Here is a 23,071-nt window from a genome sequence, read left to right on the forward strand (position 1 = left end):
TGATGTGGTCGGATTAGAAAAAAAGCAAGTGTATTGATTTTTAATTGACTATATTGATAAACGATACAAATAAATGAGACTATGATTTATTTTTGAACAAAATAGTCAACAGTTTAATTTTTATCATTACCTTAACACTCTTTATTGTCTAAAAAGAAATGTTTTATACTACTTTCAATGATATTCGACATAAAGTACGATTTGACACAATACTTACAAAAAATTATTAACCACACGTAAGGTTATTTATTTTCTTTTTATCGAGTATAAGAAATTTCAACGCAGTATAAACAATTTGTTTGATCACAATAACTTGATATATACTTATACATTTTATTTTTACATGATTGTTATAACGAGAATCACAGTTGATAGTTTCAGTCACAATTTAATAAATTGCATTTCTTCTTTGAAGAGTAATATCGGAAGTTATTAGATGGAATAAAATACTTATATTCATTAATAGTCTAGTTCAATAATTACTCTGACCAACAATTCTTTTACATCTATGCTTACGCGTGTACATTGACTTAAAAATATCTATTTACTTTCGGTAGTAAAATGTAACTAAAAATAAAATACAAATTAAGCATAACATATCGACTCCCTTTACAAATAGTAGTACTATTTTCTAGTCATTTCACTAGGTAAACGCATTACTCTCCGTAATGGGTGCAGAAATCGTTAACAAATTGTTAAGTAAATAATAAATTTTAAGATAAACTTTTAATATAGGTAAGTAGTAATTTTTTGTTGCATACCCATAATTTTCTTTCACTTTCACTTAAAAGAAATTATATTTAAAAAATGGTGCATCAAGAATTTTCTTCATAAAAACAGCTCAAAAAATAATTATAACTAAATTTAACCCTGTGCGTTTGTTTTTTATCTTTATAACGTTCAGATATTCTGAATAACTTTCCATATTCTACATTTAAAATTTTATAAATTTACAAGGAACAAAATTATCAAGTTCAACATTTTGTATATTAATTTATAGTATAATATAAACTTCATTTCACCCAAGTAGATAACTATAACAATTTTCAATAGCATTTTATCATAGATGAAATTGAACGCATGGAAAATTGATTTTCATTCTAAATTTTTAAGTAGGACGAAAGCTGAGGCAAAATAAAAAATATTTAGATTAGTTTTTTGCAACTTCTACGAAATATTTTTTCAAGTGAATCTGTGGTACACTTCATTGAAAATATATCAACAAAGTCACAGAGCCATTTAGGAAAATAGTCAATAGAAGTCGTAAAAATTAACTTAAACATTTTCATATTTGCTCCAGGTGCAGCCTCTTCTCAATTTGTAGATATTTTTTTCAGATTTTACAAGTGTTCTAAAATATTTACAGTGTATAAACAATGTATATTAACGACCAAATATTATCAAGAATAATTTTTGGAAATCTTATTTAACTATATAATAGTCACTTAAAACAATGCGATATTTTCGGATATGATTTCATATTATATTTAAATAGGCAGTCTTAGTTTGGAATGTTCTTAGAAAATTGTAGTAGTGTCTTCATTTTCAACAATTTAGAGAATTCGAAGGAAAATGTTTCTTGTAAAATTAATTATTAATAATAAAAATAGATAACATTAAGTTATACGTATGTTGAATTCAAGTTAACTCTATTGTAAGATCATTAGCTAATGCCTTAGATCCTTTCTTTTTTTCTTTTTTTCTTTTAATACTGACAACCAGAGTCTATCATGATAATGTTCAGAAACTTCTTAATTTCGTGTATTTTATTTTGCAACTTTATTAAAACTTGTAGGAAGAACCGTCAGAGTAGTGCTGTTCAATCTCAAAGACCTCGGTTCTATTTCTAATGACATTCGATATAAGTCATCTTCGTCTAATAATAAGCTTGTGTCCAATAAGTAATTTGTCACTTTGGTAATTAATTCAATTTTGTACGGTGTTTGTTGAAAATGACGAATTTCACGTATTACGTGGGCAATCTGAAACAATAAATGCAAAAAATTTAAAACAACTTTAGCAAATAAATTTTGACTATACTATTTTTCAATGTTATTGGGAGTCGAACTTTGATAGGAATTGATTTGATATAAGTGAATATGGATATTATAGTTCCCATAAAAAATATATTCAAATATTACCATTCGCATTTTTGAAAAATTTAATAGACCATCGGCGGTGAAATTAGGTGTTCCTTCCTCGATAAATGAAAGATCAGTTAGATACAGACCCAGATAAGGTATACATGGAGGATCACATCTGTGTAAGGCATCCCTCAAATTTCGAAATCTATGTTCTGATGATACTATATTTTGTAGTCTTTCAATATTTTGCTTCGTCTAAAAGAATATTAATCCAAATAAAAAATCTTAAATAAAAAATTCTGGAAATATACAATAAGATAAAAATGAAGATCCACTTTTCATTGACTGAGCATAACAAGTTTTTTTAATGAACTGGATTAATTATGGTTTAATTTTTAGTAAAATTTTAAATGATTTTTTTCCAACAGCTGTTCTTATATAGCATCCTATTAACTTGCAAAATGAGCTATATCAATATGGGAAAACATAAGAAAGAGGAAAGATTCAAAATGTATCGTAATCAAAGCTGTCATATTTAATTATGAACTTGTCGATTCCATCAATAGATCGAGTATTGAAAATTCGCAAGTAAAAAAACAAATTTTATACCATAAGAAAGTTAGATACCGGCGTAGATCAAAGCATAATTACGACGGTATTTACAATGTTATTTGATTTTCTTTACCGTTTTTGACACTTTGTCCCACGTCTTTTTCAATCGGTAAACGCTGCTATTTGTAAAAGCAGCGCATATTTGTAATACGCCGTTGTAATTGTGCAAAACTCGACTTATATCAGCCACAGCTGTCCACTTTTCAATCGCAGCCACACGAGCTTGCATATTTGATTTGCGAATGATTTCCGATACCACCAACTGCGATACTTCATTGAATCGCTTAGTCATCAGTGTTATGTGGGGTGCTCTTATGGCTTTGTCTGCTTTCATCCATGCTTGGCCCAAAAACTCTCTGTAAAATTATTTACAATTTGCATGTAAACTGTTATGAAAATGTTTTCATGATAAAATTGTACTTACTCGCTCCTAATAGAATTAAAAATTTGATAGTCTAAATAAGTGATTTGCTCAGCTATTTCTAGCGCAGATAATGTTTCAATACTTTCTTTTGTTGGGACCTGCAATGAAGATTCATGAATAAATTATGCTAATAAACTATTCAATTATTAAAATTAAATCGTAATTTACGATACCTGTGGAGGCATGAGTAATTGTTTCAAATCTACATTTTTACGGTCGGGTTCTTCTTTTGTAATCAATCGTAACAATTGATTAGCTGCCTTGTGTTCGGCAGGCAGAAGATTCGGGCTGTAAATTATATCCTCTAAAAATTCGATCGTCAGTTTCTTCAACTTCCCATCTATTTCGAAATCTTGGGCGTGTTTCGATATCCAGTGTCTCAAAACGTTTAGGACGCGCATAGTCGCTGCCGTGGACATAACCGACTCCTTTCGCTTGTTCTTATCTCTGTACGACGCTCGATTATTGGACGCGCTATTGCCGCACGTTTTATCCGGAGGATTACTTGAGGCAGATGTAGCTATGGCGAATGCAGTCGCGGCCGTAGACGTGCTACTTCTGCGAAAGAAAATTTTAAACGATTTATTAAATAATAATTCGTCGAGACCATTTGAAAATGTAATCCTATATTAATTAATGAAGCATTTAATTACCTCCGTCCGCTTTGTCGAAAGCTTGTAATGACTACCCCTGCTTTACTGGAGGATTGCTGTAAACTTTGCGGTACCGCGATATTGGCCTCGTTATCTTGAAACGATCTCCGTCCCATTAAAAAGTTCTGCAACCAACCGTTGCAATGCTAATTTAATTATAATTTTTCACTTGATTTGATCGAAAGATTGTATAAGGGACGTTTATTACCGATGCAATCGTAGACATCGATCCACTTCTGAACGATAACATCGGGGCTGAAACAATGGACGCTCGATGATCCGATCCTGATGGCTGACCGATTTGATTTTTAAAATAATTTGTGGTGAAAGTATCGGCAGTCGATGTCACTCTTTCGCTCGGCGCATTGTTGTCTCCGCTATCGGCTAATATTTTACCCCGGGGAATTTTGCAAGGAGAATTTTTAACAGCATCGGAGCTCACTAATTTGGATGGAGACTGATGAACGTTTCCAGCTTCAAAATGAGTTTCTGCGAGTAAATATTCAAAAAAAAGTTCAAAATTTTGAAATTATAATTTTGTAAAATAACATTACCTTGCGTACTCTTTCCAGAAGTGGATGCGAAACTATCTTTTGCATCCGATGATATTAAACTGTCATTCAAACCTTCTTTAAGGTTGACGGGGCTCTTTTCAGATTCGGAACCGGAACCAGAGCCAGTCGAACCAACAAGAGTAACGGAACTGAGATTACTAGGCGATGATGGAGCACTAATCAGAGTCGTTTCTGAAAGAATAGCAATTTAAATATTATATCCTGTCAATCAAATCGTAAATTTAAAGTGTATGAAAAGAACTACCTGTCAATGTTTCCGAACTCGATGAAACAGCTATCATTTTTGGGATAGTCAAGTGATAACCGTCGTCGCTTGAGTTCCCTTGAACTTTGACTCCCGTACTAGTTCGTTGATCACGAGCTTTTTTGGAAAATGATGTATTTTGTAAGTCATCGACGCTTTCGGCTGCCGCAGAAGTTTCCGTTATCAAACTAAGATGCTGATCATCATCTATCAATTAATGAAAAAAATTTATCAATATTTTATGAAACAAGGTAATTACTGTATGTGTTATTGAGAAAAAATATTCTCACATTTTTTGCCACCCAATCGTAAATGACTTTTTGCATTCGAATTGTGCAGAATGGCTTCATTCGCAGAACTATACGCTCCAGTTTCGCGACTCTCGCTTATTTCGGATCCGTAACCTACGAGTCGAAGAAAATTACCATAAATGAATTTCCATCAATTGAATGGACTTGTCGAACATTAATCAAAAATAGGTTCTCACCTGAAACCGAACTCGCGCCACTCGTACGTCGCGGAGACAAATTACTTTCTCTTCGATCGTCGAGCAAGTTTGCATCGGTTGTATTCACTTCGGCAGTATCCAAAGAGCTGAAATTCACATAGATTTTATTTTACGTTTTGTAAAGTAAATTATTTTTAAACCTACATCATCGATCCCCTGGGAGCTTGAGCATCCGGTGGTTCGGCATCGTAAAAAACTCTCTTCAATGCCTCTAAAACAGCAACTCCATCGGTGAAAACTCTGTACGTCAAAAGAAAAGTATTCAAAAAATCGATGCTCAAAAACCGTAAATCGGTGAGTCTTTGTAGTAATCTTTCTGGTGTGGCGTAACGAATTTGTGGAACTTTGCACGAATTGAGAGTACGACTGAAGCGAATGTCAACGTCATCTTTGAAAAGTTTCGGATCGTTTCTTATCGATTGGGGCATTGTCACTGAGCTTGTATCGGACAATGAACTACGGAGTAAATCATTAAAGTGAACATTGTCCATGCATTGACTAATGTCACTGATCCATGCTGCTTTTTCCTAAAATTATAAAGTTAAAAGTATACTTTTTGCTCATTTAACAACTAATAATTGTAATAAAAAAACTATACCTGCATAGTAGGTGCAACCAAATGGATTATAATGGGATTTTCGCCAGTTTTACCATCGAAAATGATTTTGAAATCGCGATTGTGTATCGGAGTACCGATGTTTCCGGAAGCATTTCCCGTGCCACTGGTTTCACTGACTCCGCTCGAAACCGAGCATAATGATAGAGCTGAAAGAAGATTTATCAATTCGTACAAATAGTATATGCTTTTAAATATCATTATTTCTTACCATCTTCGTCGGTGAAATTGTTTTCACCGGGATCTTCAACCAAAATTGCATCGGAAAGTGGTATTTTGCCGATTTTTGCAACAAGACTGAGCCTGCCATCGTCGTCTTGACGATTTGTAAGCAATAAATGATTTGAGAACAAGAAACACTGTCGTAAAGCTTCTTTGTCCCCACTACTTTTACCACCGAAATGCGAGCTCAATCTACTTCGAGCACCCCTGGACTTTCCCAAAATTTGAATCAATGCACCTACAAGTGAAAAAAAATCATTTTATTTTCAGAGTTCTAAAGTTATATTATATAAATTAATCTTATAGTTTGTGTTAGAACACACAATTTATTTGTAATTTGTTAAAATGCATCGTATTAACAAGAGTTATCGTCTAAGAAGTATACAAAATAACTTATTTATCAAACTATAAATTATATTATGATTAAGCATTTGCTATATAATTTATCTCGCCATCTCGCGTCCGAATTGTCAACTTTATTTATTCCGAGATCATATAATTTTCAAATCTTGATTGATCACTTTATTGGCTTTTTTAGTTTTGTACGATTGTTTCTTACCATCATACTCCCCACAACAAACTCATTATAGTAAAAATTTCGTTTTATCATTAAAATTTTATTACGGATTAAGATAATTAAAACACTCTATAGTTGGTCCTGTGTACGGAAAAACATTGAATTTTTCGGTTTATAATAATTACAATACAAATAAACGCTCTAAATTTTGATTAACTAAAATTACTGTTTTAAGCATAAAAAAAAATCAAATGTATTAACCGCAATGTTGAGAGTCTTCTTTTTATCAGAATCATACAATGTTTACATACCTTGTCTAACAAAAACTTGATTAACGTCAAGTAAAATATCACAGCCTTCAATGATCATCCTTTCTACGGCTAAATTTTTTCTTAAATTTTCTGTTTCGCTCACCTGTGCAAAAATTTTAAAAGCAATTCAAAACATTTTCAATAAAAAAACAGATAGATTAATATCGAAAATATTGATTGACAAATTAAATATAAGATACTTTAAAATTAAGTATTAACTAGTATAATATTTTTCCCACCATCCCTTGAAGGTCCCTCTTTTAGTAGTTATAGTACAAAAAATATTTTCAAAAAATTTTATCTGTATTTTATTTTTAATTTTTATTGATCACCATTAATCAAGTTTCAATTTAATAACAAACCTCATCATGCATTTGTCTAGATAAATCTTCAAGTTGTTGACGAGCATTTTGTAGGCTTTTTCGCTCAACATGATCGTGCGGAGTATGGGCCAAAAGTTCATGTAGAGTTATGATATATCTAGGTATCTGAAACATTGATAATATATTTTTAAAAATAAAATAAAAATTCAATAGAAATTAATTTGTTAAAAAATAATTTAAAAAATTTTATAACTGAAGGATTAAAGATGAATTTATAAAAAGAAACTCCTATTCATGCTGTTACAAAAGTCGAGCAAAACTTCAGTAACTAGTTCAAATCATTCTCATCAAACGGCGGAGTAACACCTTGCGGGCATTGAAAATTAAAACCAGTGAATAAATGTGAGAAAAAAATTAATCTTCACGGAATAATGAGCAAAAGAGGAATAAAAATACTTCAGAAAAATGCCTCACAAAAAACGGTAAAGGGTACCTGAGAGATCTAAAACAAATAATAGCTATTGTAGACTTTACCTGGTGCATTGGGTAAGTTAAAAAAGTTTCTAGCGATCTCCCATGGCACGATGTTTTATTCTCTAAGCGACTTAAAAGAGCTGCGAACGAGGGCGAGGATTGTTTACATTCCGTAAGAACTTGTAAACTGTAGTGGTGATTTCTAACATATTCTTGATAAATGGACAACATTGGTAGTAACATATCAAACAAATCACCTACAAAACAAGAATATAATTACTTTTAATAAAAATTTTTGTTTTAATAAAAATAATTAAAAAATATTGTTATTACCCAAAACTAGTGTTGGCCAACTTTCCATACGAGACGTTAAGCCCTTTAAAAATATCTGATGTAAAAATAGTACTGTTTCACTGTTCAAAAAAATACTGTTGACATCTTCGTGACTACAGGGAGGTTTCTTGGAGCTCGCTGCCATTTTAAAGGGTCTTAAAAAACAGCTAACAAGAATTTCCATTTGTTCGGTATACTCTTCCTCGGCTTCGACCATTTGAAAAACCAGACTGAAAAGATTTGAAAATTACTTCACAGTTTATGGGTATGATATTTTGACTATAAGCGAGACTTATTATTTACCTATTCCGTTTTCTCATACTCTCGGCGTGTGGACTTTTAATATATTGTTCAACGATTTGTTTCCAACGACGTCTGCACAACCAACCTCGAAAAAAACTTTGAACTTTTTTAATTTTTTGCATCTCGTTGCTAGAATCTGATAAATCTTTGAATCCCGTAAAATTAGTCGCTTCTTCAGGCACGGTTTCTGTATTACTGCTTGAATTGAAAGAACCGGCATTTCCACTAGTATTCATCGATTGGGATAACGTTCTTTGAAAAACATTGCGTCCAGAACAACTGTAAGTACTTGAAGAATTTGGACGTAATTCTTTTTTCAGAGCGCATAACTGAAAAGGATAAAAGATGAATTAGAATACTCTTTTTTTAATTTAAATATTATACAATTCTGAGAGATACCAAAGCTAAAATAAAAATGTTTAAACGCAATATTCGAAATTTTCTCTGAATATTTATCTCTTAAAAGCTTATACGTAAATGACAATGAAAATCAGAAAAAATATTTTTGAAAATTTTTCTTGAGCCTGGTTTTGGTATCTCTTAAATATTTTTTTATCAACCTCTGCTCGTAGTTTTTTAAGTTCAGACGTGAGCTCTTCACAATTTTGAGTATACTGCCATTTAGCTGTTTTTTCACTTTCGACGATTTGCAGTAAGTGCAGATGCTTTTGTTCGAGTTCTTCTTTTTGCAGTAAGAGTTTATTAAAGCTACAATAAAAAATATATCAATACGTTTTATTCATTTCAAATGACCATAGTAGAAATGCTCATAGTGACCGAAAAATGACTTTAAAAAATGTTGTAGAATACATTATCAATTGGCTTTGACGATTTTTATGTTACAATCGTGTTAAAAATATTAAGCGTATTTTAAATGATCCGAAAATGGGCTCTATTTTCCTTTCGGATACAAATAATAGTTTTCAACCACTTTAATTTATACTTATATTTTTACTTTGCCACTTGCAGTTCGGCAGATAAAGGTACTCGCCATCTAGAGGTGATGGCCTAAACTGGTATTATCGTTTTTAAAGAACAAGTCGGACGAAATCTTTGAACCGTCTTTGTATCCCTATGAGTTTTATATCGTCTAAAATGGTCATTATAAGTCCAAGAAACTTTCGTGTTGGTCAAAAAATAGCCATTAAGTTTATCAAAAAATTATATATTAATTTACCTAGCTTCACGTATTGCATCAATCCACATCTTGCAATCTGTTTCAGTTGCAGATTTCAACTCATATTGTCTTTGATTTTCTCTTCTATACGATATGGCGAAACATATCTGAAATAATATATATTAAAAATATTAAACACATACTTTTCTGATTACAAAGACTAAAGCTACAGTTAAGGACAAAACGAAAATGGCTTTCGTTGTAGGATTTAAGTATGGTACGTGTCATATCTTAAAGTACTATGAATTTATACTTCAAAACTATTTTTTACCATGAAATAATCATAAAAAAAATTTGAAGACGATTTTCTTACTTGTTTTTCCAAGTCTTTTCCTTTTGCTGATATCAGGCGTTCGCAGTAACATCCTTCCAATAATATAACACCACTCGGTCGCGAGCTCGTTTCAGTTTCGTAGTAAAATAGAATATTCTGAAAAAATGTAGCATTAAATAATTTTCGATCACTATTTACACTGTTTGACAAAATAATTTTACCTGATACAGAACAAACCAGCGCAATTGCCATTTCGTCGAATCGGCATTTCGCTTATGCAAATAACCCGACAGCGAGTGATCGTAATGCGCCCTTTCAGAAAGCATCACCAGTTGAGAGTCATTAACTCTAACTGCGAAATACATCAAAGCATTGAAACTATAATTTGTGCTTTGGTATGATAAAAAGATCAAATTATAGCTCACCAGTTCTTTGCATCTTCGGACTGAGCATACTGAGATAATTGTGGTTTTGACTTTATTTAGATGTTGATAGAAAGGATTTTGAATTATTTTTAACGTTGGATGTGTGCATAATTTTACAGTACTTTGAACATGTTTATACATTGAAAGTCATTGTCTGAAATCAAAATATAGTGAAATTGTTAATTGATGTATTTAAAACATGAGTTTAAGTGATTAAGTAAATACTGTAGTTTTCAAATTAATACGTTAGAGTAGCGTCGAACAGAAGTCGAGTATTACAAAAGCAAAGTAACGAAAATTGTTCAGTGATTAAACATACTATTCAAATGCACAACTAGTATTTTCACTAAATTAGTATTTTACTGAAACTCTCAAATAATTGTTCATTCATTCGTGTAATCGATAACTGAAATGAAACAAATTCGTATGACACGTTGAAGCTATTTTCGACCGTGAATGTACTTGTTGTTTCGTTCAATTTCATTTGCAAAAAAGTAAAATATAATACACAATTATTACTGCATCGTATTGAAGCACTTGAGGAAATGAAGCCATGGATTTCGCGGGTACTTTATGAAATTGGTATATTTTTTTCTTTTATATTCTGGCGAAATGTTCCCTTTTAAGAGTTTAAAAAAATTGTTAATTCGTTTTTTGTCAAATAACACAATATTTTAAAACTAGAATATTCAACATTTAACATGAAAATTTTTTAAAAATTCACTTCATTTTCCTCGAAGTTTTCATCATCAAATGTATACAGCGCTCAAAAATAGTACCTCATTTAAAAAATTCATCTACATCTCTCTCTCATCCGTGCAATAAATTTTGTACGCGCCACTTGTGTTTCGCGATGAAATGTTAATGGGTGCAAAAAAAAAGAAAAAACGCATGAATCTGACCTAGTTATGCATGACTCGTGTGCGCTCGTGTGTCCCAGGCCAATTCAATATTTATTTTGACGTATGCGTTACATATATAAATGTGGGATTTATTAATAAGCTACATTGCACACACGTGTATGTATATACGTACGTATGTATTGTACGTATGCTCGAGTTTGTTGCGAGCAACAATCCGTGTATATATACCCTCCACCAAGTATGACACGCGCATGATCAAAATAGACACCTGTTAACGGTGACCTTCAGCGCCCTACAATCGCACGGATATATACACACAGCCAGAGGGGTCATGCTTGGGAGGCAAAGAATATCTTTGTATCATCGATGTGTACGAATAAAGACAGGAATATATATATATATATATATATAACGTTCGACCCTTACCTGCATTGGCTGCTGTAGTCTGAAGTTGTGGGTTGTGCGAAAAAGTAGTAGTAGTAGTAGTAGTAGTAGTAGTAGTAGTAGTAGTAGTAGTAGTAGTAGTCGTAGTAGTAGTAGCAGCAGCAGCAGTAGCTTTTCCTTCCTCTTAATCTAGATTTTGTTTCAAATTTTCGGCACTTTTCATAATACTTAATGTACTCTTCGACTTTTATGTTTCCATGTAAAACAGCTTCTCGAGTTAATTTTTAATAATGCACAATAACAATTAGATAGACGTGTACTTAGTTTAAAAATTTTATAAAGCTCGGAAAAGTTCGCAGTTTTGTACTTTTGGCACCAAGTGAATTTCACATCGATATAAAAAAAAGCTACATCCTCATTAGTGTTCTGATGGTATTACGGAAGAAAAAAATAGATAATACAACTTAGAAAACAAGGTGCACGCGGATCGAGCAATGTGGTATAACCTGGGTCGAAGTCAGTCTCCGAGTGAGCCAAGCCTCATAGCGCCAATAGCTTCCCCTGTCTTTCAACCTGTATTCCACCCTCCCTTCCAGCTACCTACTACCACCCTCTCTCGTATCTCTCTTCCTGACCTCGTTTCCAGGCTTTCCACCTCTCTTTTTCCCCAGCGCTTGCAATAAACATTTTCCAATGTTTACAGTCATATGAGATTCCAATTTTCTCTGTGAATGTTAATTGACTTTTATATTCGCAAATATTTAAACTACGGTTTCTACGTATGATTTTAGTTTATTCGATAGATTCATATTTTTCAAGAGCGATTTGAGATTTATTGATTGTTTGATCACGTAAGCGCTATAAATAATAAACGCAATTACAAACCTTTATGTAATTTTACCCGCTTGAGTTAATACTTCAAATTAATCAAACCCTATGTAAATGAGAATAAAGGCGCATAAACTGTTGCTTCTCAATGTTCGAAATTAAGGCGTTGTACTCCATGATATTGTGTTTCTGAATACAAGAAAAAAGTATAGTGCATTTGCAAGTAATGATCTGTATGATCAATACCAATGTTTTAAAGTAAAAAAACTTGTATGATGAAATATTAAATACTTCCGAATTATATTGCCAAATTGCAGTTATACTTTCGAATTGTAGTAACAGTACTTTTGATAAGATGAAACAATTTGCACAAAATTAACTCGCATACCATTCATTATAATTTTTTTTTACCAAACTTTACCAAATTTTCATTGCATTTAATTATGTTTGATTTGATATGGCTATAAGAAATTTAATTTTGATACTACTGATGGAGTAATTTAAAAAAGAAATACATTTTTTATCTTAAATAATTTTTACTTCATACGGTAACTGTTTTTATAATCAACATCAAGTACATGCGAGTTGTTACCCCTGAAGTTTCCTTTATACCGACCCTCTCTTATACCGTCTGTCGATGTTTAACCATGTGATAGTATTATAAGGGCTACCAAAACATGGTAAATATCATTTTTCGAATCAGATAGTATTTATCAGTGAACATAATATAAAGATTGTTAAAAAATTCGTTTGATTCCCACTATCTATATTTTTGTCAAAGATTTATAAAAATTTCAAAGTGACTCCGGCACATACTCATTTAGTATCGCCAAGAACTATATTCATGCATAAGTAATGATCATCAAACTTTTAAAAATCCTTTCTTTAATTCAACGTGTATTCTATTATGGATGCAAAATCATCATGTTTTAAAACCTTAAGATTAAAAGAGACAAGACCAAGTTAAAAATAAAGAAAAAATGTATAAATTTATTATATTTTGATAATTTATTAATTCACAATGTTTTCCATACTTTGAAATACTTTAATAGAATTCAATATCACCTAAGTACTTCATCAAGTCAATTTTTATCCTTACAACTTCATTATACACTTGATGAATACGTCTACTAAATTTTGAATACATGTTAGCTGATAACTTAATAAATGTTTTAATAATACAGGCTCTAAAGAAATTATAAAATTCCTCCCTTTAAACGAGGCCTTAAGCCATTTCAAACTGTTCAAAGAGAAGCATTAAAATTAAATGAATTCGTAATACATGGCCATTCATGTAATTTTCAAAGCTTACAAGGCATTCGAGTACAGAGCTACCCTTTACGTAAATGTAATTTCAATAGCAAATATTAATTTAAAATTAATAAAGTCGTACAATAGATATATACCAAAAAAGTTACACTTAAATGATATATAAAACCGCAATTAATTGGAAGAGGATATAAATACGTATATGTTATATATACTATTAAGTTGAGCTTGACAAAAAAAGTCAATCCGAAGCCCCTTGACGACGATTGTGTCGTACATGCTTTCGCTTTTTAGAGCACGACGCGCAGCATTTTTCCCGCACCACGGCTGACGCCTCGCACATCGGTCGATAGGACGCACATACCCACGAGGGATTTATGCTATCTTTACAGGCTGCAATAAAAAAAAAGGTGAGAATTAATTTTTAAAAGTACCTGGGTGTTATTGCGAAGTTGGTTGAAAAAAAAAAACAAATTTGGAAAATCCATTTACTTAATTTATCGTCGGCGCAGGGCTTTTTGAGGTGGCAGCGTTTTGTCTCGTGCGGCTTTCGATGCAGGTTGCACTCGCTCGAAGATTGATTCGTCTGTCTATCTATGCAAATGACGTCGCGGAACTTCTGTCCAGATTTTTTACTGCACGTCGCGTTGCAGGCGCTCCATTTTCCTGCAGGGGATCCATAGTTTATTTATGCATTTGATTTATATACTTTTTTTTCATAGTTTCACGATTTAGTCACCTGACACCCATTTTCCTTTTGTGCACGGCTCCTCGATCGGGGGCATGTTTTCCGAGTCACAGGCCGAAGAATCGTCTTCCACGGAGCAGTATACTTTTCTTACTTTTTTGCCGTTCGAGCAAATGCTCCACTTCGAAACTTGCCACTGAGGCTTGGGATTGTACATCGAATTATTTCCGGGATTCTCCAAGTCGATCACGTTGTCGAATTCCAATATTTCCGGTTCGATTTCGGTATTATTTTTGTTCTCCTCTGACAGCGTTTTTCCGTCGTTTACTTTTTGACTGTTTACACTGGTGTTGTAAAACGTCGTATTTTGCTCCTCGACGTAAATAACGATCGATGTTTCGCTGGTCGTCGGGCAATCGGGTAAATCCGAGCACGGCTCGACCTCCTCTGGACGCGCGTCTTTATCACATTCTGTATCGGGTAAAGCAATTTCCGGCTGATCTTCGGATTCGATCTTACCGGTGGAGACGCACATGACTGTTCGACGACGAAAAGCTCCTTCGCCGCAGGTAAGGGAACACGTTTGCCATGGCCCTGTCCACCATCTACAACGATAGAGTAAGTATCGAAATTTTTCATAAAAGACAATTACTAATAATTATTGATTTTTTACTTTGCAGGGCACGGATGCATGTTACATTCGCGAGTCAATGGCTCGGGTTTGATTATATTGTTACAAAATTTATCTTCGACGACTCCACTTTTTTCCTCTTGACAAAATGCGTAAGAAGATTGCGAGCCACCGCCGCAAGTGGTAGAACACACCGTCCAATCGAAATAAGCCCAAGAATATTCCGGCGTACGATTCGCATCCGTCTTTGGTATCGTATACACATAACGTAGTCCCAAATTTCGATAATTGCCTCTGTTAATTAGCTAAAATAAACATATATAATTAATATATAAATTCAAATAAATGCTGTAATTAACAATAATTCAGCGAGCTGTAAGCAATTTACTCATAATTATTAACTTATTCAAATATAAAGCTCTTACGTAAACAACGATATCTTCTTTTATAGGTCCTGGGATGCGAATTTTTTCTTTATCCCGGTCACGTTCGTACAGAGCAGGTGTGCCGGCTACTTGATATTCCCCACCTAACGTAATTTGCCTGAACGATAAATAATAAAATTATTAAAATTTCGATCGGAAAAATTACAACGACGAGTATCTATAATCATACCTTTGTCCATTCAAAAAGAATTCACTCGTGTTTACGCGACCAATGCCGATGTAATTTTTGCTATTACCGACTTCTTCGATTTTGATGTTACGAGAGCCCTCCGGAATGACAAGTACTTGCTTGTAGTCCGCACCCTCGTTCTCGTCGTAAACGCCGCGAATAGTTATGCACTGAGTACCGTCGCCGTGGCAAATTCCGCATTGATCCTCGATGGCGTCGGAATCGACTTTCCAGTCGCATCCAACTTTCTGATTCATAAAAATAAGATTTTTACTACGAAGATTAGATTAAAACTTTTCTTCAGTTTTTTTTTTTTTTTTTAATTTTAATGATAGAATTTTTTGAAATTTACTGAACGACAATCAAAATATTTGAAAAATTATAATAAGAAGAGCTTATATATATTTACTCTACAAATTCCTGCTATGCACATGTCCCTCGTGCCAACGTTGCAGGGCGTTCCGTCGAGTGCCGCCTCTCCCCAAGGTACGATAATGCGCTCTTCCGAGTCGGTGCAGTACAGTTCGCAAGGTTCGGCTGGAAAAGCACCAGAGAGAGGGAGAGAGAGAGAAGAACGTAATAATCCAAAATGAGTTGTAAATAACCCTCGGCTGCTGCGAGCTGAAAATTAACTCACTCTGATCGAAGTAGGGGAGCCAAGTGTAATTCTTGCCCTTGTACTCGACGCCGTTGTAGCCGGCGCACTGCTGGCTGCGAAAGCTCGGCGTGCCCTCGGGACAGGCCTGGGTGTTGCAGATCTTGTAGCGTCGCCGCTTGCCGATGCAGAACTTGCCGCCGTGCGCCGGCTCCGGGTGGTCGCACTTGCGCTCGATTATCGAGATGCCGGCGCCGCAGCCGCGCGAGCACTCGCTCCAGGAGCCCCACTCGCCCCAGCCGCCGTCGACCGGGTCGGGCTGGTCGACGATCGGGACGCACTCTTGATTTTGACACCACTTGAACGAAGAAAAAATGTATTCTCAGTTGTAGCGTTAGTATAATTTTGTGAGCAAAGGTTATTCTTACTTTGTGTTTACCGCAGCTAGTGCCTGGAGCTGCAGGATGTAAGTTCGTCGTGCACACTCCGTCGACTATGCACCACAACTTGGAACATATCTGCAACGATTCATAGCGTGAAAATAAATTCGGGAAAATCGTAAAAAGTTCAATGAATTAATTTTACTTCTTCCAGAGGTGAGCAGACCGAGGATTCTTTCACCGCGAATTGAAGTCTGCACTGGTGCTCTGCGTCGTATAGAGCACCAGGAGGTAAGTCGGGGTAAGAGTAGTCATTGTCGGCAGGTTCGTCCTCCAAACATTCACCCTTGCCTTGACTGTAATGAAGAAAATGAAAATTCTTTAGTGCGGCATCGAAACGAATTAGAAATGGATAGAAAGTTGTTTGGAAAGAAATAAAAGTAATTTTTTTCCTGAATGTTAAAGCATATATTTCAATGTTATAAAAACTTTTTAGTTAAATGCGCATATCCGCATTTAAACAACATACTGTAATTGACTAGTGCTTCTATATAAATTGTACATAAATATTTTTTTTCCACTCCCAACTTCCAAGTACCCTCGTAAAAATGCTCAACATTTGATAAATCATTTTTGGCCAACGAAAAAGCTTTTCTTTCGGTCAAACCGACTATTTCAAAGAATCAAACCAACTTGTATTTTGATTTATGCAACTATCTTTACTTTACCACTTGCAGATCTACAGATAAAGCTATTCGCCATCTAGTGGTGAATGCTTAAAGTATTATTATCGTATTCAAAGTACTTCAAAAATTTGTAACAATTGAATTGTCATTTTCAGATTATTAAAAATGCGCTTTATATTTTTTTAAACAGAAAAATTTCCAAAAATAAAACTATCAATGATAGTGTGTTTAAAAAAACTTCAAATCGTCAGTTTTTGGTCGTTAGGCCGCCATGAACGTTGAGTAATTCCACCAGAGTATCCGTCGTAACGAAGTTAAAAAAAGGATTCGCACAAATGAGATTTTGAAACTTATGAAGGAGAACTTGAGTAAATGTCAATGATCATGTTTGCTCGCAATAATTTTTAGAACATTGTTTTTAAGGATAGCAGTATGTACCAAATGCGCTGCGACGTACTCTAAGAAATTTGTGATGTCTCGCCTCGAGCATCGCGACCAAGCGACCCCGACGGTGTCGGCCTCGAAGGTCGGCGTCATCACGTGCAGCTTCTCGCCGTCCTTCTTGCCGCAGCCGATTTTCTCCGTGTCGTGGTACATACCGAAACTAGAGAGAAAAATAATTTTCATAAAAAAGAAATTTATACGACTCGCTTTTCGATAATTGCTCAACGACGACTCACTTGTGACCGAGCTCGTGAGTAATGGTGTGAGCCAGAGTGATGCCGTTGTCCTCGTTGACGCTGCAGCTGCGATCGGGCTGACACATGCCGGCGACGTGGGCGACGCCCAGCGTGCTGCAGGGCGTGTTGGCGCGCGAGCATATGTCCTGGCGCGTGATCAGTATCGCCACGTCGTGATGATTCGGGTGCGAGTCGTCCGGTGGATTGAGCTTCTGCTGCCACTTGCAAAAGTTGTAGAGAGTCTTGTCGGCGTTGATCGTTATGTTCAATCCTTGCTGAAGTTCAAAAGCTATTATTACTTGAAATTACGAATCTCCCACGTTGATATGTTCGTCATAAATTACTTCAGCCTCGTCGTCCTCCATCAGTACGATCCTCACCACGACGATATTGATAAAGTTGCCGATGGTCGGGTCGAGATACAGCGACGACACCATGTTCATGATGGTCAGCAGGTAGGCCTCGACGTCGCCGTCCTGATGGAAGGCCATCATGGTCGTGTCGGCGACCACCAGAGCCTCCACGTGCTGCGGTCGGCTGATGGACCGCTTGGAACGTCGGGCAGTAGAGGCCGAATCGAGCAGCAGCGAATGGGAGTAGTGGTGCATCTGGTAATGAGGCGGCAGCAGATTCTGACGACGCCTGCCGCGCCCTTGAACTTGAACCGAGCCCGGCTGCGATTGCCACTCGAGCAGAGTCTCGGTCAGGCGTCTCGGTTCTGGGAAATTAATAATAATGATATTTCAAAAATAACGCCAAGACAGGCCGCCGATTCGTGCCGCTAATAGACCGCAAAAGATAAGCCGAGAGAGAGAGAGATTCGGAAACGCATTAAAAGTAAATTTGAATACATAATAATAATGATAATATAATGATTTGGCGCGGCTCGAACTTACGAGGCTTCTAAGCGCCAAATCGTGGATTCTCACCGCGGGTGCCGCAGTTTCTCTCATGCTTCGTCTTTTTTTTACGTCTTGGCTTCTGCTTATTGAAGAATCGCATTCGCTTCTTTTTCTTCGTCGTCGACGACGACGACGCGGAGGCAGGTGAATCTTTGGACTTGCCATTATCACTCCGGCGTCTGCGGAATAATATATGTGGTCGAGTTTCTTGTGTGACTTTATACTTGTGCTCGTGCTCTCTTGAAACTGGTTCTACCCATAGCTGCCCGTGTTTACCGTGAAAATAGCCGGACTAAAATACATAGGATAGCGCTTCGTTAAACAACCACATGCATAATCTTCGTTGTATGCCTTAAATAACCCCGCAAAAATAAATAAAATTATGCAACTTTTTACGAAAAGTTTAAGAAAAGTATGAAAAGATAGCAGCAGCTCTTATTGAAACCAAACAGAGAGAGAGAAAGAGAGAGAGAGAGAGAGAGAATATGTTTGAGCTCTCTTGACCACTGCTGCTTATAATGCTTATTTATGCGGACGTGTGCCGTGGCATTTTGCGCACATTGTGCGCCAAAAAGGCCTACGCTACTTGTGACGACGACGACGACGACGTGGTATTATAGCCGAGACGTACACTCGACTTGCGCGAGCAAATATGCTTCCGAGGCACTTGGAGCATTTAATTTTGTATGCGTCACGTGCCTTTAGCAATTTTACCCGCACTGCACACGCAGCAGCAGCAGCAGCAGCAGCAGCAGCAGCGCGTCTGTGTTTCAGTGTCATGATGGATTTTTTTCTTTCTGTACTCTCTTAAAAGTGCAGGACACGTAAAATTACACGCGGGCGAATGACTATTTCGTTGCGGCTTAAAATGTCTTACCAAACCATCGCAGGCGGATAGAACTACTTTCGAATTGGGTTGATCTCGAATGATTCCTCTGAAGTGACATTTGCTGGAGACTTGGTTGACCGATCGTCGCTGGCGCGAGTTGCGTCGGTGCTTCTCGACGACGATCGCGGGTGAGATGAATTCGTTCGCGGGTACCAACTCGAGATGCAGCTCCTCCTCTTGGTGGCCCGTTGACAAGCGATAATGGACAGTTTCCGGATCGTAGCTGCCGCTGCTCGTTGAATTGGAAAAGTGCGTCACGTCGTGCGATATGAATTCACCCGAATGAGTTACTTTGCGGGGAAACACGATTTCGTGCGAAGTTATGTGGTCCTGATGAGTGTAGAGTCCTTATATAAAGGGAAAGAATTCGTTTTATCATCGTAAAGAAGGATTATCATCTACGTATTGAAGTATTAATTTTCTAAAAATGTATAATTCGACATCTATAATTTTAACACTCTCCCACCCCAGTGGTGAAAAAAAAGATAAAAATAAAAGTTTAATACTCTCATTTACATTATAAACTGTAATAAAATGTAAAATTGAGTTATGATACTTTTGATTTGTTATGCGAGATTTTAATGAAGTTCAACATTGAATTAAATTTTTTGACACTTACAAATTATTTTATGGATTTCAAATTTCAAGAATTATTAAACTTTTTTAGAAAAAAGAGTAAAAAACATAAAACATTTTTAAATTATAAAATTGTATTTTAATTCTTTCACGAATAAAACTTAATTGACACGGGTTTATCTCTCTTTGATGAAATGATACAAAGGTAATGTAAAGTAAAAAGTGCAAAAAGTTATTCACACGTCCGAAATGGATCGTATTATACGTGTTTTTACACCTTTTTACTTTCATTAAAGTTTAATACATGATTATATATTTGATCAGAAATTTTTTTTCCACTGGGGTAGATGATTAATTAACAATAATTAAATAAAGTGGATGAAATTGTATAAATACCTATCGGTGTTGTCGTCTTTGTTGCAAAAATGAATGAAATAATTGTGGATAAAATGATCCACGCGAAAATCATTTTCATTTTTTCATCTATCTCTCATGCATTGATTTGAATTTGATTGATTCTACATGTTTTTGAGTAGCGCATTACCCTATAAAAATACGTAATTAATCAAAAAATCTGATATTATTTTCAAAGACATAAATACTACTCAGACGTGATAATGAAGTATTTTGGGCTCGTTGCACGATATAAATGAAGTAAATTAATGGTCAAAAATTGTAATTTTTTTAAACGTTCAAATTGAATGATCAACAAATTACGCGATATGTGTAATACCGTACTCGTATCACGTACGCGCTATATTCGTAATCGTTACATTTTTATTAATGGCTTTGGTTCAGTTCGGTAAAGAGCGACACACGATTAAAGTTACTTTATCATTAATTCAAAGCCATATAGGCTATAGCCTCTCTCGGGCGATAATAGATTTCTTTGGTCGCTCGGAATTAATCATCGTAACAAGAGGAGAGCAGCGGCGTGTAGACGTTAACGAAACGTGAGATTTAGCATCAGATCGTGTATAGTCCATGAGACGCCAGAAGCACAGTGTATAATGCCAAATGGACGCCGGTCGCTCGGTGTCTATGGAATGTCATTCTTATATAGCACTCAGACGACGACGACGACTACTGCGTGTATAGAGTACTTCCCTACTGCCGTGAAATTCAAAGTGGCGCCAAACCGCGTATATAGATTAATCATTCAAATTATGTGCTTTGGCGATATATAACATTTCAACGTGTGTTTCGCGTTGTTTAATAAAATAAGACATTTCATATTCTCCTAGGTCTCACTTTTATTCTATTGATGATGCTCTCCATTGAGACACTTCCATATACTTTTATATTCAATGTATTATTGTACAGGCACTGCGAAAAAAGACACCTCATCATTTAGTTCTTTTTTTTAAATAGCCACAATTGTCATTACAATTTTTTACGAAAGATGCGTGCGTGCTGTCGGATATAATTGAAATAGAACACGAAAATGTTCAATCGTTATTGAAATCATGAGTGGAGCTGAATGAAGTTATAACACGATTAATTTTGAAGCAAATCGAAGTGAGCTTTTAAAAAAAAAGTTTTCCAAGCGAAAATGAAAATTGATGAATTTATGATGATGTAACGAACCATTTCACTTTCGAAATCAACACCGTTGATTCAAAATATAGATCTGGGGATTTTCCAAATTCTTTCTAATTTTTTGGAAATTGTTTAAATAAAAATTATTATTCAAACTCTAACCTGTAATACACATTTTTGTCTCTAATTATATCCTTTCGTCACTAATTATTCCTATTCATTTATAAAAAAAAGTACCTGCCACCCGTTTGGAAAATGTACCTATTAATTATCTCGACTTACCTTATTTCATGAGAATACAACAAAAATTACGACGTCGGCGCCGACGATGACGGTGGAAAGGATGATGAGGCGTCAAACGAAACATTCGTTGCACAAAAGTTAAACGAGCTGAGGCTAAACTAAACAATTTTTTATAAATACACACGTTAACTTCGAAAAATGATTCACTCCTTTGATAATTAAAATAGTAGTCGATAAGAGAAAAAAAAACAAAATCTAGTCACACACACTTATTAAGTTACGAGGATTTTTCGCTCAATTCAAAAGTACCACGGTATATCGATGACGACTTTTAAACAATTTTTTTTTATACTTCTTTTCAATAAAATGTAGATGAATTTCCATACCAGCCAATCAAATAAATCTTGTTGTGTTATTTTTTTTTCTCTCCAATCCGTTTAAAAACTTCATTCGACTAATTAGATGAATGAAATAAAAGATCGTCACTTGACGCGACTAAAAATAAAGTTGATGTAATCGAGTATTTTGCTGCAAACGTTCGCGAGCGAGCGAGAGAGAAAGAGAATATTATTTTTCCTATTATTGAATCCGTTGTTTAAAAAATACTTTTTTTTTCATTCAACAATAGCGCAATATGCACATGGAAACAAAGTCATTCAATCGGCCGAAAAAATAACTCTACGCACGGAGCTTTCGAGCGCACCCGTCAAAAAAAAGCCGCGTCGATATATACAGTCAATAATTGCCTTATCAACTCACCGAAAAAGTCAAAGTGTCAATGACCAGAATTGGGCCATAAACAGCTCTATAGCTTTTTTATTAAAACACACACGCGCTTTCTGGTGGATGCAACTAAAAATAATCACACCGAGTACATTATACCGTTTTATTTATTTTTATTTTTTCTCTTTACGATATATATTTATGTATACACATATATTTACATTTTTGCCAGTATGTAAATATATGCCTCGCGCGTGTACAGCTTCTCTCTGGTATATATGTATTGTATATATATCGAGGTGGTATATATGACGAGCTTATATAGCCGCACGGCGCGCGGACGAGGTGATGAGCGATGTAACGTGTTGGCATGCGGTTTATTCGCGAACTAATACATGTTAGCGCTCGTGGCAGGCGCATAAGCCCCGAGTCAGTCAGTCACCAGCAGCGGCTACTACTACTACTACTACTATCAACTACTACTACTACTACTACAACTACGACT

General features: G+C 35.2%; 2 protein-coding genes across 4 annotated transcripts; both read right to left on the reverse strand.

Annotated features, from left to right (window-relative positions):
* Positions 1 to 819: 819 nt before the first annotated feature.
* On the reverse strand, positions 820 to 11,833 carry LOC106655277 (ras-specific guanine nucleotide-releasing factor 2-like). 3 transcript variants are annotated; one of them, XM_023463365.1, is made up of 25 exons: positions 11,365 to 11,833; positions 10,076 to 10,229; positions 9,872 to 10,002; positions 9,690 to 9,806; positions 9,377 to 9,483; positions 8,760 to 8,907; positions 8,200 to 8,528; positions 7,897 to 8,126; positions 7,624 to 7,820; positions 7,129 to 7,254; positions 6,767 to 6,869; positions 5,928 to 6,176; positions 5,699 to 5,865; positions 5,245 to 5,627; positions 5,080 to 5,186; positions 4,883 to 4,996; positions 4,593 to 4,799; positions 4,328 to 4,519; positions 3,982 to 4,247; positions 3,774 to 3,919; positions 3,294 to 3,678; positions 3,121 to 3,218; positions 2,770 to 3,052; positions 2,142 to 2,339; positions 820 to 1,982 (listed from the first exon to the last, which is right to left on the reverse strand). In XM_023463365.1, the coding sequence occupies exons 2-25, from the start codon at positions 10,101 to 10,103 to the stop codon at positions 1,767 to 1,769; spliced, it is 4,527 nt and encodes a 1,508-aa protein (XP_023319133.1). In that variant the 5' UTR covers positions 10,104 to 10,229; positions 11,365 to 11,833; the 3' UTR covers positions 820 to 1,766. The 3 variants fall into 3 exon arrangements, with proteins under 3 accessions (XP_023319133.1, XP_014231081.1, XP_014231080.1); XM_014375595.2 differs by having other exon boundaries at positions 3,774 to 3,898; positions 3,982 to 4,262; XM_014375594.2 differs by having other exon boundaries at positions 3,982 to 4,262.
* A 1,341-nt stretch (positions 11,834 to 13,174) lies between these two features.
* LOC106655278 (A disintegrin and metalloproteinase with thrombospondin motifs 7) lies at positions 13,175 to 23,006 on the reverse strand. Its single transcript, XM_014375596.2, has 18 exons — positions 22,603 to 23,006; positions 21,883 to 22,001; positions 20,458 to 20,606; positions 19,474 to 19,832; positions 18,624 to 18,888; positions 18,039 to 18,412; positions 17,695 to 17,969; positions 17,472 to 17,618; positions 16,534 to 16,684; positions 16,377 to 16,466; positions 15,991 to 16,306; positions 15,763 to 15,890; positions 15,354 to 15,601; positions 15,164 to 15,281; positions 14,781 to 15,043; positions 14,159 to 14,712; positions 13,912 to 14,085; positions 13,175 to 13,812 (listed from the first exon to the last, which is right to left on the reverse strand). The coding sequence occupies exons 3-18, from the start codon at positions 20,534 to 20,536 to the stop codon at positions 13,661 to 13,663; spliced, it is 3,693 nt and encodes a 1,230-aa protein (XP_014231082.1). The 5' UTR covers positions 20,537 to 20,606; positions 21,883 to 22,001; positions 22,603 to 23,006; the 3' UTR covers positions 13,175 to 13,660.
* Between the last annotated feature and the right edge of the window lie 65 nt (positions 23,007 to 23,071).

Source organism: Trichogramma pretiosum, unplaced genomic scaffold (assembly GCF_000599845.2).
Source record: "Trichogramma pretiosum strain Unisexual culture from Peru unplaced genomic scaffold, Tpre_2.0 scaffold91, whole genome shotgun sequence".
Lineage (NCBI taxonomy): Eukaryota > Metazoa > Arthropoda > Insecta > Hymenoptera > Trichogrammatidae > Trichogramma > Trichogramma pretiosum.